The 15,382-nt window shown below is 39.7% G+C and overlaps 1 protein-coding gene across 3 annotated transcripts in view; it reads left to right on the plus strand.

Annotated features, from left to right (window-relative positions):
• The window catches only part of SMC6 (structural maintenance of chromosomes 6), a 39,455-nt gene that overhangs the window by 2,773 nt on the left and 21,300 nt on the right, over window positions 1-15,382 (plus strand). For all 3 annotated transcript variants that reach the window (XM_058835898.1, XM_058835899.1, XM_058835897.1), the window contains exons 2-8: window positions 543-695; window positions 3,191-3,303; window positions 5,257-5,374; window positions 7,324-7,429; window positions 11,421-11,557; window positions 12,095-12,156; window positions 13,028-13,108. In XM_058835898.1, coding sequence (XP_058691881.1) covers window positions 3,196-3,303; window positions 5,257-5,374; window positions 7,324-7,429; window positions 11,421-11,557; window positions 12,095-12,156; window positions 13,028-13,108 — 612 coding nt within the window. In that variant the 5' untranslated portion in view covers window positions 543-695; window positions 3,191-3,195. The remainder of the gene's footprint in view (window positions 1-542; window positions 696-3,190; window positions 3,304-5,256; window positions 5,375-7,323; window positions 7,430-11,420; window positions 11,558-12,094; window positions 12,157-13,027; window positions 13,109-15,382) is intronic.

Raw genomic sequence — 15,382 nt, forward strand, 5'->3', positions numbered from 1 at the left:
AGAAGATTAGAGGTGCCTTGGTGCAAGAGTTTTGGGAGCAAATATAAAAATAACTTTTCTTGTCAAAAATATCAAGATGACATGAAGATAAAATTTAAATATATGTCATGTTCTGTGTATTTATTTTTTAATAGGTTGATTATTTCTTCCTGTGCCTTTTTAAAATTTTGTTTCTTGTAAAATCTTGTTAATGGGTTCCTTGTGGTTGCGGTCAGCTTCTCACTCCTTTCAGCTTTTTGAACTCAGGGAAGGTTCTGCATCCACTGATACTTGTCATAATTTCTGAGGCTACTTAATACAGTTTGCTTGTAGTTCCAGTTAAGTTTTCTTTGCAGTACTAGCTCTTCAGCAGTTTTGAGGTGCAAACTATTTTGCCTTTCTCATAGTTAGATTACATGAGATTATTTTGTTCTGTTTTCTGTTCTTATACTCTCTTTTCCTTAAGTGTTCAAATAGTATAGCAATGAAGCTCATAGCCCTCATCTTTAGTTTGGATGTTATTAATTACAATGTTTAAAGCTTATGTGTCTTCTTCTTTTTAGAGGAAGATTTTAATGGAACAGCAGATTCAAGGAATACTTGTCTTCGTATTTGGGTGATGGATACCAAGAGCTTGTATGTGACTGTTTCCTGGTCTGAGTAATTTGGGCATGAAGGCATGTTTTTGTAGTAAACCAAGAGTAGCATAGCAAAAGGTATGTAAGCTGAATCATGAAGTGCCTTTGCTCCTTGTTTTCCATGTGTGTGGTATTAAACTACATAGCATAAAATGGGTATGACAGTTTTGCTGTAAATACTTAATGGGCATCATCATGGTAATAGCAATAGTAATAATAATCATCATCAGTAATAAGTATCATCATCCTTCTCTTCTGCCTCTAATATTTGATAAAGAAATCCCATACCATACAAAATTATTGCAAGAAGTGTCAAATGGGAAGTTTATTGCATTTCTGTATCGGCTTTGAATTTTATTCATTCTTCATAATGGAAAGGGATGAATACTGTTTTTTCTTTATCTTTTAGGTACTGTGTCATAGAAAATTAATGAGAGGATCATAAGACGCTGTATTTTATAAAGCAGCCAACAAATATATAGACTAGAAATGAGATATTCTGTGTAATGATGTAGGAAATTTTGGTGTCTCTTGTGTCTCTTATAATAAATGCTGTTCTCTGTGATGCTTGGTAGTATAAGCTGTCTGACATCCCATCAGTTGAATTCAGGGAATAGTTTTGGCCAAGCATGAGGCTGATACAATGAAACTGCTCAGAGAAGATGCCTTTTTCCACAGTGACCCAAGCATACAGATCTGCATGGTGAAGTCATTAGGGAGCTCACCTAACTTACATTAAAAGGAAGAAATTTTTTCTTGTGTTACTTTTTAGTAGAATCAGAGACTTGAGGTGATTTATTGTTTTGTTGTGTAAAGAACTGCTTGGACTCAGGGGGATGAGACAGAATGAGAAGAGGGAAGAAAGACTGCTCCTCTCCATTGCAGCCAGAGTTCTTGTGTCTGAAGTTGTACTTCAGCAGTCTTCATTTCATTGAGTTCTCTGTAGTTTCTCCAAGTGACTAATCTTAAAACACGTACAGAGAGAATGTGGAGCAAGACCCACTGAGAAGCTCTGGGAGGCCTGAAGGGCTTTGACAAGGCAGCCCCTGGGGTGCTGAGGCTGTGTGCTGCACAGCTGGACCCTCTGTGCTGACCCACCCAGCTTTCTCACACACAGTGTCACCTCCCTCCAGGAGATCATGTTAGGAACTGTTAGGCTGACCTGTATGACTTCTGTCCTGGATCATCCCATCTGTCCTAAGGGACAAGGAAGTGCTTGCTTGTTGTCATCACCTGTATTCATGACTGGGAGTCTTCTGGCCTCCAAGCCCCCCAGTGTGTTTAGACTTGTGTTACCAACTTTGGGCATGCTATGTCTCTAATGCTGGTCACTCTTTCCTGTGCCCCACACATTTTAAAGAAATAATATTTTTATAATTTATTGTTATAAATAAGGAGCCTATTTTTAGGCCATATGTCATGCAGTGATCTTTCTATAGGAGCGAATGTTAAGTATAGTTATTATATGCCTCTGAATTTTGCTTGAACTGATGATGTGCATTAAAGTTGGTTGTCATCTTTCTTAGAGGGGAGCTCTAGATTAAATTCATGCAAGCAAAGATGAGTAGGAGAACATAATCTGTTTCAGAAAAGTTTTGATGTTAGAAAACTGTGCAACTGATGTTAGTTTTAGCCTGTTTTAGATACTTACCAGTAGCTGACTTAACTACTGACAAATAAAAATATTGTGTATTGCATTTGTGTAAATAGCACCTTGCTTCTACTTAGGGCAAATATGTCAACTTCCATGTTTTGTGTAGGGCTTTGTGTCTGTAGGTATGAGGAACATAATACATGCTTTTGAGGGAATAAAAACCATGCCATAAGCTTATGATTACAGAAAATACAAGATTTTTATATGTTTTATTAAAGCATGTTAGTTTTGCAAGATTTGTTTCAGATCAGTCCCATTAGTGGTGGGAGTCTGTGTGTTATTGAATTGTAGAGGAAACTCATACATGTGTCCTCTATATAGAGAGAATAGTTATCCTTTATTAGGAGAATTTTGTTTACTGTGATCATATTATAGTACCTTGTGTGTAAGAAACAGAAACAGTGCTATGAATTTAAATTTTCCTTTATTCTACTTTTATGTGTTCTGCATATTAATTTTCTTGGCTTTTGTCAACCACAAATAATTAATACACTGTTTTTACCCATGCAGCTGACTTTAATCAAACCTCTATTGATGCTGCTGATTATACTATGTTAGTTATGTACTTTTTACCACTAATCTTCAACTCCTTTGCTAACCAAAACCAATTCTAGCATGTATTCCAAAGTCTAATGTACCAAGGGAAACAGAATCAAGATTGATTTTATTTTTAATCAACACATTCAGCTTGATTAGAATAATGAAGCCATGTTTCTTTTGTTTTGATGCAACTCTTTAATAGTAGGTATAGCCTTAAATCACTGAGATTTCAGTTCTGGGAAAGTATTTGTTGCAATGTTTGCTGTGATTTTAATATTTGTTTTACCAAAGTGAATAATTTGGTATGTCTGTGTTGTCACCTGTGGGTATGTTGTCACCTAGAATAGTGAAACCTATATTTCATTATTTTCATTTTCAGTACTCATGGGTAAGAGAAAGGAAGAAAGTGTTCCGAATCCTGGGTCTCAGAAAAGACAGAGAAAAGAATACACAGATGTAAATACTGATGATGGTAGTGCCTCTTCACAGTTGGTAAGTAGTTCAAAATATCATAGAGATGAAGACAGAAGAAAAGTTCTTATTGAAATAAATGTCTTGGATGTAGGTGTCAGTAGAACAAAGATAAAAGAAACTAGGGATACTGTCTGTGATGAGGACTTCTGCATGAGGTTATTCTTAGCTTGTTTCTTTTTGGTTATCTAGGTATAATAGTTGATCATAAAATAACAATATTCTGATTTAGTAGAAGGAATACTGCTGCAGTTGTCAAGTAAATGAAGGAAATGCATTTTGACAGAACTATGGTATTTTTCATTTACAGTTGTAGTAAAAGCAGACAAAATATTTGGAAAATGAATTATTTACTAAAAGAAGTAAAGGGAAGTGCCAAAAGTAAAAGAAGTGCCAAATACTTATATGTTTTGTATAGATTACACTTTCAGATGACTGAAAAAACCTAGTGTTTGAAATGCAAATTCTGATGGAAAAGAAACTTGAAAACAGGAATATTATTTTTTTCTGCTTTTCTTTTAGTAGTTTAATTTTAGTTTGATAGAAGATTTTTTAAAAAATATTTTTGAGATTGCAAATACTGTCCTGTGTATTTTGACTGAACATTAGGAAACATTTCTTTACCAGTGGTAAGATACTGGATCAGACTTCTCTGGGAGGGTGAACCTGTATGGATGCACACTTTGGTGTGCACCAAAACCACTCTGTCACTGCCCTCCTCTCCTGGGCAGGGGGTAGAAAATAAAACAAAAGGCTTGTTGTTGAGATAAGAGCAGAGAGAGATCATTCCCCAGTGGCTATCATGGGCAAAACAGCCTGGGGAAATTAACTGAATTTATTTACAATCAAATCGGTATTTGAGAGATAATGAGAAACGAACCCAAATTTTAAGACCTTTCCTCCCTTTCTTGGCTCATTTTCGCTCCCAATTTTCTTTTCCCTGCAACAGCACAGGGAATGGGGGCTGCAGTCAGTTCATTACGTGTTGTCTCTTCCACTCCTTCAGAGGGAGGACTCACTCGTTCTGTGCTCCAGTGTGGATCCTTTCCACAGGATGCAGTTCCTCAGGAACAGCCTGCTCCAGTGTGGGTCCCCCGCAGGGTCCCAGGTGCTGCCAGCAAACCTGCTCTGGTGTGCGCTCCTCTCTCCACAGGCCACAGGTCCTGCCAGGAGCCTGCTCCAGGGTAGACTTCCCATGGAGTCCCAGCCTCCTTTGGGAATCCCCTTGATCCAGCATAGGGCTCTCCGTGGGCTGCAGGTGGATCTCTGCTCTGATGCCTGGAGGACCTCGTGCCCCTCCTTCACTGACCTTGGTGTCTGCAGAGCTGCTCCTCTCGCATATTCTCACTCCTCTCTTCTCTGGCCGCAGTTGCTGCAGTTGCAGTTTCCCTTTCCTGACTCTTAGCCTGGAGGCACTACTGCTGTTAGAGATGGGCTCAGCCTTGGCCAGCAGTGGGTCTGTCTTGGGGACGGCTGGGGAATGGCAGTGGCTCTGTCAGACACGGGGAAGCTTCTGGCAGGTTCTTACAGAAGCCATCCCTGTAGCTTCCTGCCCATGCTACCAGAACCCAAAGCCGGCGCAGCTGCCTAGAGAGATGGTTGTTGCCCCAAACTTGTCAGTATTTACAAGACATTTGGATAATGCCCTTAATGACATGCGTTAACTTGGTCAGCCAACTGTGTGGATCTAGTAAGTTAATATTTTATGTTGTCTTGATAATGAATTAGTAATAGGGAGAACTGAAAGTTACTATGTGTGAAGAATCAGTTTTGGTAACTTTTTATTTTACTACATAACTACTCTATAGCAAGCGGCTTTTCACAGTGTCATGAAACTCTTCTGTTGCCTTGGGGCTTGTAACAGCCGATGTTTTATATTGTACTGTCATTTTAATTCTCACTGCATTTAAAATTTATAAACTTAATCTCACTAAAATGCATACATAACTTGAGTTTTAATTGTTCATTCTTTAGCCTGACGGTGAAGTTGGCATAATTGAAAGTATCCAGCTGAAGAACTTCATGTGCCATTCAAATCTGGGGCCTTTTCAGTTTGGATCAAATCTCAATTTCGTTGTTGGAACCAATGGCAGTAAGTATTAATCACATAGTGTCTTTCTCAAAGAACACTTCTGTTAATAATGTAGAAGATGTGATTTTTATTTGAAAAAAGAATTGCTAGCCATCTTTCAGGCAAGGATAAGGATTCACTTTTGGATTCACTGAGGTTACTACACAGGTCTGTCCCAGTAGTTAGAGGCTGATGAATTAGGTCTATAACATTGGAGATTTTTGCAAAAGATAATGTGAATATAAATATTTTAATAGCTAAATAATGCATAAATTTTTATTTGAACTAAATGTAGTTAGATGTTTATTACTAAAAGCACAGTAATTGTCCAAGTGCTTGCAGTGCCCATCACTGAGTTTGAAGGAGCCACAGTGATTGTAATGGGGTTGAAGTTCTGCTGAAAGTTGCATAATGCTAAACTAGATCTGAACCACATTCAGCAGCATCCTGCTTCCTGATGGTTTCAGCTTCCCAAGGCCTTCCCAGATTTTTAAAAGCTGTTGCAGTTCGTCTGGAGAGGCAGGGGAGGTGTGGCTCTCTGGGCTGGCGCTCGGAGGAGGAAGGGTGCCAGGTGTAATTGAGAAGAGTTGCGCTAGATGGCTCCCGCAGCCCAGGGCTGCTGCCGACTGCACGGACCGGGAGTTCCACGGCCAGCAGTTCCCACATGTCATATCGTGTCATTTGTCATAGCATATCTTATCAGCCGGCATGACAGAGTACTTCAAAATGATAGCCTTAGCCCAGGCCCCGAAGGTGAGAAACACCAAAGCAGGGAGTGCATGCTATGAGGAAGGTGTTACATAATGCAGCTCTGAGAGCCAGCACGATGACTCTGAGATCAAATAAATCAGCATTGTGATCACACCTATTAAACTAATACCATGAATTCTTACAGCAAGTTTGTTTTAACATACTCTGATCAGTTATATCAACCCTTTGAGCCCCACATTGGGTGCTAGAAAGGACTGTTGTCATTTAATTCCTTTTGGCAACTAAATACCATGTGGCTACTCAGTCATTTTCCCATGTCCCCTAGTGGAATGGGAAGGAGAATTGGAAAAAGGTAAAACCTGTGGTTTGGGGTAAGACCTAATAATCAAAATAAAATATAATAATTATCATAATGAAAAGCAGGAAAAAAGAGAGGAATAAAACCCAAGAGAAACAAATTGTGCATAATACAGTTTCTCACAACCAGTCCATCCCTTAGCAGCCATCGGTGGCTCCTGGACAGCATCCCCGAGTTTACACACTGGGCATGACATTCTGTTGTATGGAATATCCCTTTGGCCAGCTCGGGTCAGTTCTCCTGGCCGGGCTCCCTCCTGCCTTCTTGTGCACCTCCTCACTGGCAGAGCATGAGACACCAAAGAGTCCTCGACTTTGCTACTTAGCAACAACCAAAACAGGAGCATGTTATTAGCATTACTGTCATGCTGAACCCAAAACACAGCACTGTACAAGCTACTAGGTAGAAGGGGAACTCTGTTCCAGCTAACCTGGGACAGTATGGGGCACACAGAAACTATTACAGGAAAAGGAAGTGATACCTCTTTATATGAGCTCACTTCTTCTGAAGAAAGAATTTTAAAAAATATAAATTTTGAAAGAGGGTTTAAAAGCTTTGTAGACAGTTAGATAAATGGTAATGTGTGTTTGATTTCTTTTGTTGCATGCACATTTTTAGTATGCTTTTAAGAAAGGAGAGATTCCTTCCTTCTGACCTACAATATCTTGAATGCAAATAGCTAAATAGAAGTAACAGAAGTTTGGCTCAGCATATTGGGTTTTTGTAGGGAGAACCTTGAAAATGGCAGATACTTTACTAGTGTTACTGTTACTTTATATGTTCAATAAGGACGGACTTTGGTCTTCTAATGCATGAATATGTAAGTCAAAAAACTGTTAATATGGGTGGAGTAGAAGCTAAGTATCTTCTTTTTAAAGCAAGTTCAATGGTTCAATTACAGGTGGAAAAAGTTCAGTATTAACAGCACTAATTGTTGGACTTGGTGGAAAAGCCACTGCAACTAACAGAGGTTCCTCATTAAAAATGTTTATTCAAAAAGGAGAGACGTAAGTAAAACTTTAAAGTTGCATATGTAGCTTGGTGATTGTCATTGAGATTAGCTTATGAGTTTTCTGTTTATGCTAATTTTCTTCATCTTCTTATGGGATCCACCAGACTTCAATTAAAAGCATAACACTGATGAGACTATATTTAAACAACGTCCTCCCCCCACAAAAAATCCACAAACCCTGAAAACAAAAAACTTCAGAAGTGTTGCCACTAGTGTGCCATTATTTCTGAATGTTGTAGTTTGAAACCAGCTGGAAATTAAACTCCAAACAGCTGGTCTCTTTCCCCTCCAGTGAGAGAGGGATAAAGGTAGACATTATGGGTTGAAATAAAAATGTGCTGAAAAAAGCCATCAACGAGATAAGGAAAACAAACACTAACAGCAACAATACTAATAACAACAGTGTGTAAAAGAGGGTGATTACAAACAAAAATGTTCACTGACTCAAGGCAGCTGTACCACAGCCCCAGTCATGCATCTCCTTAGACAAAGAAGAAAATGGCAAATGGAAGTGTCTGTGCCAGTGCTGTGAAAAAAACAAAACCAGTGATGGACAAATTGTCCACACCCACATTCCCTCCCCAAGCCCAAGATGAGAAAAACAATGACACACCAGCCCCACCCTAGGACTGGAGCCACCTCACTGCTTCACTCGCTGTCCACTTTCCCTGGAATAAAGGAACAAAATGGTGGCAGTTCCCCTTCCTGTTCTGCTCTTCCAGCTGAAGCTGTGCCCCCAGGGATGATGTGTGGGGCATAGAATAACACTCACATGGCTCTGGGCTCTGCCCCTCGCAGTAATGGCAAGCAAATTTACTGTGCCTGAAGCTGGGACACTGAACTAGCTAACATTGTGATATGTTCTCTGTATTCCCTGTTCTCATATATTACTTCCATACTGTAATTGAATATCCTACAGAAAAATGGAGTTCACTAGTAAGTGAACTTACTAGTTATCAAGAGCAAGTTACCATTGTTTTGCAAGCAGTGAGGTTAATTATTTTTCAGTTTTTCTGGTGAACGAATATACAATATAAAGACCTTAACTTACAGCTGGATATTTAAACGTGCAAGACGTGGATTCGTCTGCTGTGAGAGTGGGGATCGTGTTTAGGGAAACCAGTAAAAAGATAGGAGGTTTAGGAGTTTATGTTCATATGAAACTGTTGTTCAGGGTCCCAGCCTTTTTCTTTCAGAGGTGATTAAGAGTAAAGTTGTTGGTAGTACTTGTGTATTAAGTTAATGTTTCAGCACTCACTTGAGAAACAGGAAAAGGGAATTTGGAACTGAAATCATATCTCATCTTTTCTAGAAGAATGCCTTAAGCATTCTGCTATAGATTACTTTGGTTAGGCTGCAGAAACCAGAAAACTGTTTTATACAGAAGCCAGTTTAGAAAAAGGAGAACTACCAAACAGCAGCTTGATTCTGCAATGTAAAATGACAGCACTCAGACAAGAAGGGAAGATGGAAGAAATCTTCTCTCACAAATATTTGCTTTTGGCTCATTGTTTAGATGAAGCATAGGGAGGTGCAAGCAGTCAGTATATGACAGCAGTGTGTCTGACATGGTTATGGAGAAGAGGGCTGGAGTTTCTGGCAGTGTTTGATTCCATACCACTCACATCATGGCAGGGCAGTGGTGTTTGCACAAGGAAGCTGGGGTCAGAAGCAGAAGGATCACCAGCTTTTGCTTTTGCCAGGCTCAAGGGAGGTGGTGTGTAGGTTTCAGGGTCAGGTCAGCAGACTTTGCCCCTCTTTGCCAGTGGCAGTGTGTTTTGGTTTAGAGACAGATTTTTGGAGAAAACACTCTGGAATGATGGTGTCCTCTAAAGAGAATGGCTTTAATAATCCCTTTTGCAAATGAGAAATTGAATACCAGTGGGTGAAAGTGAAAAAATGCTGTTTATTAACTAATGAAGTGCCCAGACGACACAAAACAATTGAATAAATGCTAGATACTGAACTTTGAGAACCTTACCCCACCACACACACTCCCCTTGCCACCCACAGACAAAACACCTCAAAATGCCAGGGAAAGAAATAAACAGGCTGGCAGCGTGACAAAGCGGGCACAAAGTGGCAGCTGGCCTTTGTCTCAGGGTAGAAGAAAAAGTTCATGCAGCAGCTTGGGCAAAACAGATGGGAACCTGTTGAACCTGTGGCATTGGTCCCCTCCTCACAGCAGATGAAGCTGGTGGATTTTGGTGTCCTTACTCTAGTTGGTTCATCTTTGCCCAAGGTTTTGGGCTCGCTAGGGTGACCCCTTCTGCTGGTCTCAGTGATTATCTGATCTCGGGCCAAAACCAAGCTGAAACAGTTCAACAAAAAACCTACAGAAGGGTTGCTGCTGCTGTCCAGGGCAAAGGTGGGCTGGAGGGAAAAAGCTTCATGCTTAAGCTACAAAAATCGAGTTAGCTAAACAACTAAGTAACCACTGCTCTGCACAGCGCCCAGCCCGTTTGTGTTTGAACACGAACAAAGGCTCCTGCCTGTTCTCTGAATTCACCTGAAAGCCACAGCAGCCATTTTTGAGCATAAAGCAGACAATTGGGAATAGAACACCATCATAAAATCACCCCAAGACACAACTCCTTTCCCTTTCCTCCGAGCCATGGCTTTTCTGGTTTGGTGCAGAAAGACAGTGCCAGCAAGCCTAAGATGCCACTCAGAGAAAAAGAAAAGGCAGGTGATACCTTGAGAGGCTGCCTAGAGCAGCTAGACAGTGTTAAAGGAATGAAGTAAGTATTTATTTAAAAGGCGTTCAAAGGATACACCTTGGGCAGTACAAGAGCTCAACTGTGGCTACACCCAGGATGGACAACGAGTCATGAGTCTTCACACTTTTATAAGTTTTGGTCCATTTACATATTGGGGATAATTGTGCAATTACAGCTTCAGGTTATGAGGTCCCATCCTCCCAGATTGCTCTCCTCGATTTGCTGTTGTTCATACTTTTCTGGCCTGAAGCTGCAACGATGTCCTTAGTTGTTGGGCTGGAAAAGGATTGTTTTGTCTAACTAAACTGTGAAGAGAACTTATTAACACTTTATATGAAGTTCAGACATATACCAAGGCAGTACAGAATCTAGAAAATATGAAAGCTAAAACTTCAGGCATCAGAGGGAACGGCAGCGGCACGGAGCAGAGTCGAGTCAACCTGTGTGGAGCCCCAGCCAGAGCTGCAGTGACAGCAGCAGCCGCAGGAGCCACCACTGCAGCAGCAGTGCAGCACCACTGCTGCCAGAGACATCGTGATGGCATCAGCCACCAGAGCCACCACTGCAGCAGCAGTGCAGCACTGCCACTGGCAGAGCTGCTGAGCACTCCAGTCCCATTTGTGCAGAGTCAGGCCCAGGAAAAAGGTCCCCTGACCTGTTTCAGAGCCCTGTCAGGTCCCACCAGGTTTTGTCTTGTCCTTGTTTTTCCATTTCTGGGCTGGGCAAGGGGAAGGTTAAGCCATGAGCATCCCTGGTGTAGTGCCTTCGTTTACTCGTGCACTAGCTACATGGCCCAGCACAAGGCCAGTTGTAATTTTGCCTTTGTCTGGCAAACCATACCAGGCACTGTCTTGGGGAAGCATTTTTCTGTGGTGGTGAATACCCTTCTGTGGATAACACACTATGTTTTGTACACTCTTATTAATACTGTTGTGGTTTTGAGATTTGCAGTAAATTGTGATTCCATCTTATAATATCTCCTATTGTTTCCTCCACTGTGGGAAGGGTGTGGAGGAAAGGTGGCAGCTTCAGCTGGGTTTATTATTCCCGCTGGCTTTTAAACAAGCAATGTGTCTAATGCTGTTACGGTTCAAACCAAATAAATACAAGTTCTTCTGGTTGGTACTGTGACTGACTTGCAGCTGTGACCTGTAGGATATGTGACAATTTGTATGGAAAATTAAAATATTTTGATTTTTTGTTGTTGCTTTTAGATTTGAAATTAATTTCAGTTGTCTTTTTCATTGTTATTGTTATTTCTTTTAGTTCTGCGGATATTTCCATAACTTTGCGAAACCAGGGAAGAGATGCATTTAAGCCAGAATTGTATGGTACCTCTATTACTGTGAATCAGCACATTAATCAGGATGGAAGCAGAACTTGCAAACTGAGAAGCAAATCTGGTTGGTGGTAGTTTGCTTTGTTCTCAGTCTTGTCTCTAAACTTGTTCATGGCTTTGAATGCCGTGATGTTAGTAAAGGATGGTGTTTCTCTTTTCATAAAATCATTCAAGGGTGATGACAATGTCCATTTTTTTTGTTTTTATCCCAAGCTAAGAATATTTTAGTATGTCAAAAGCATTATGTATTTATTGGTATGTATTATTTAGTAGTATGTTACATTATGTATTCGTTTTTACAAAAATCTGCTTGTGTGATGAGGCTGAAATTTAGTCTTTTTTGAGGTTTTACTGAATTTGCTGATTTATCTAGATTCTGTCACAGAGGGTTTATGAAGTAAAGAAGCATTTCAATTAGAAATCTTTCTGTGCAAATGGAAATATATTGAAAAAATAATAAAAAAATTCCTAACCAATGCTTCTCATTTAGGACTAAGTTCGTTTTACAAAAAGACTGATCTCATTTTTTACATTTTCTACAAGAACAAAAGACTGAGACATTGTACTTACTGATATTTTTCCTTTTGTTTTTTACCACTAGGGAGCATAATTTCTTCAAAGAAAGAGGAACTCATAGGAATCCTGGATCACTTTAATATACAGGTAATTGTTGTAGTGTTTAAATTCTGTGCAATTTAAGAAGACATTGGCATGTGATATTACAATCTTTCTGTTAAAAAGAAATGTACCATTCCTTAAAGGAGAGAGTTTCACCTCTTATATATTATTTAAAGATTAAATTCATCAGCAAAAGAAAAATTTACATATATGCCTCATGCGATGCAGAATAGGATTCTGTCGCAGATTTGTTGTTACCTGTGACCTGTGAGTCATGTATCCTGTTGAGACATGTATCCTGTTGGTAAAAATATTGACATATGTAGGTTTCTTTCATTTCTGGAATATTTTTTTTCTGCTGATTATTTCACTTCTTGATGTTTCAGAAATTTGAATGTGGTTTTACTGCCTAAGTGATTAATAAAAGATCAGGTAGTGCATATGAAGTTTAAAATATTCAACATACTTAGAATTTCAAATAATAGAAATTTCAGTTAGTATGTATTGATTTTATTTTGTGGTAACATCTATAAGAATATGTGAGCCAATTCATTGCATTTATTGGAGTACTTTGATACAAAAAGCATTTCTACTCCTGATATTGTTAAATAAGTGGAACTTACAGGTACTGTTTTTATAGAAGTCATGTGTCCCCTTGGAAGCAGTTCCTTAGTTGTTCTTGCTATGTTTTTATTTTGTCCTTGATATAGGTGGATTTTAAAATTTTCTATTTGTTATTGGTTTTGTTTGTTATGTTTTGTTTTTTTTTAAAGACTTGAAAGGATTAGAAAGCTTGATTTCTGAACCTTAGCTTATTACTTAGTTGCAAGATTGGAACAGGGTGCTCACTTTCTTGCATTTGCAGTTACATGGTAACTTGTAATTAAAATAAAATGAAAATGATTTATTTTTGCAGGTAGATAATCCTGTGTCTGTTTTAACCCAAGAGATGAGCAAACAGTTTTTACAGACTAAAAATGAAGGTGACAAGTACAAGGTAAGAAAAGCAATTTAACATAGTCATAAAACATTAAAATTCTGATTGAAAATTTTTATAGCATTTGGGAAAAAAAATCAAATTCCTTAATTTTAGTAACCTGTTTTGGGCTAACTCAGGTAAGTAGCTAAATACCACACAACCACTCCCCTCACTTTCCTTCTGAGCTGCCCCAAGCTTGGGACTGGGGAATGGGAAATGAAGAGTAAACGTAAAAAAAAAAATAAAAAAATTAGAGGGATGAGATAAAAATTGTGTAATAACTGAAGGGAAAGCTGGAAGGAGAAAGAAAATGAAACAAAATAAAAGTTGCAAAGGCACTTGCTCACCACCTCCTGTTGGTAGACTGAGGCCCAACCAGTGCCCATGCAAAAGATGGCTAATCCCCCTAAACCCTCCCTTATCTGTTTTTATTGCTGAGCATGACTCTGCTGGTTTGGGCTGGGTTAGAGTTAATTTTCTTCATGGCAGCTTGTATAGGGCTACACTGCATTTGTGCATTTGTGCAGTATTGATAATGTGCAGATGTTTTCATTACTACTGTTTTTGTAACAGCTGAGCAGGGCCCACACAGAGTCAAGGCTTTTTTTTCTTTTCCCATCCCACTAGCAAGGAGGCTGGGGGTGCTCAAGGAGTTGGGAGGGGTCACATCCAGAACCAATGACCCCAGCTGACAAAAGGGATATCCCAGACCATATGGCATCATGCTCAGCATATAGAGCTGGGGGAAGATGAAGGAATTAGGGGCTGTTTTGAATGATGCATTTGTCCTCCCAAGTCACTGTTAGGCAGGATGGAGCCCTGCTTTCCTGGGAATGGCTGAACACCTGACTGCCCTGGGAAGTGATGAATTCCTTGTTTTGCTTGGCTTCTGTGTGCAGCTTTTGCTTTATTAAACGATTTTATCTCAGCCCCTGTGCTTTCTTGCTTTTACTTTTCTGATTCTTTTCCTGATCCCACCCCAAGGGAAAGTGAGTGGGTGGCTGTGGCTAAATCATCACAATGATGGTTTCTGAGGTGGCATATCTCTGGCTGCTTGGATCATCTGCCTGGTTGTATCCCTCTTGGGGTCTTGCACACCTTGCCAGTGTATTCACTGGGAGGGCAGACGGAGAAACAGGAGACCTCAGTGCTACAGTTAAAATATGAGTGTGTAGTCAGTATTGTTTTGATCACATGTCTAAAATACAGCACCATAACAGTTGCTGTAAAGAAATTTAATTCCATTCCAGCCAGAGCCGATTGCACCAATCATCCACATACACAAACATTTCTGAAGATTCTTCTCTCTAAAGAGATGGATAAATTTAAATTTTAGGGCACTGCTGATTCCTTATTCATAATATTCTCTGTTGGAAATGAGTGTTTTAAGTTGCTCAAAGAGCCACTGGCACAAGTATCAGCAAAAGCAGGTTTAATATTAAAGTGTGGCTAAGCTTTTTGCAAAGGTTCACTTTCCTACTTATATAGATGCACAAGAGGAAAATTGGACTAAAACCTAAAATCAATTAATCCAAAACCAAAATCAACCTAAAATGATCTACATGGAGGTTGGAATGGTAAAAAGGTAAGGATAAAAAAAGAGTGAGGGAGACCTTCCCATTAAGTCAGAAAGGACCCCCTTGCCAAACTTAAGTCTAGTCTTGACAGCAGTTTAGGCCTAAAGGTTTTGACAGTGCTTTAACTTAACAGTACTTAATTAGTAGCCTGATTTAAACAGTTTAACAGAAGATTCTTACCGAATTTACAGTAGCACAATGGTAACTCACTCATAGACCTAATTTTCTTACTAATCTAAGTACTTAAGAATCTTAATAAACATTCATAATACAGTTGCTATGCAATATGCATACTCGTGTATAAACAGACCTAAAGAGTATGTACAAGCTGGTTACCTGTGAAGAATTCCCCTGGAGCTCAGAGAAGTACTCATGTCAAATGCCTTTGGATCTTCTTGTTGGGTGAAGTGTTGAACCATGAGGAGTGGGGGTATCACCCCAGGCTCTGTCAGCTTCTGGCAGCAGTCCTCCAAGTAAACTTGAGAGTTCTGTGGTTCACAGTGGTGTCTCACTCAGAGGGAGATGCTGTAACAGCCCACTGCGGTCCAGGAGAGCTCAGTGAGTCTCATTGGAGACCATTGTTTATAGGTCCCAAGAGGACCACCAGGAGGGTGGGCTTTAGTCATAGTAATTTTTCTTCCTGACCACAATTCAGGTCAGTAACTTTCTTTGAAAGTTCAGTAACAAAAATGTTATTCGGTTTGGGTTGTTAGGC

This window comes from Poecile atricapillus, chromosome 3 (genome assembly GCF_030490865.1).
Source record: "Poecile atricapillus isolate bPoeAtr1 chromosome 3, bPoeAtr1.hap1, whole genome shotgun sequence".
Classification (NCBI taxonomy): Eukaryota; Metazoa; Chordata; class Aves; order Passeriformes; family Paridae; genus Poecile; species Poecile atricapillus.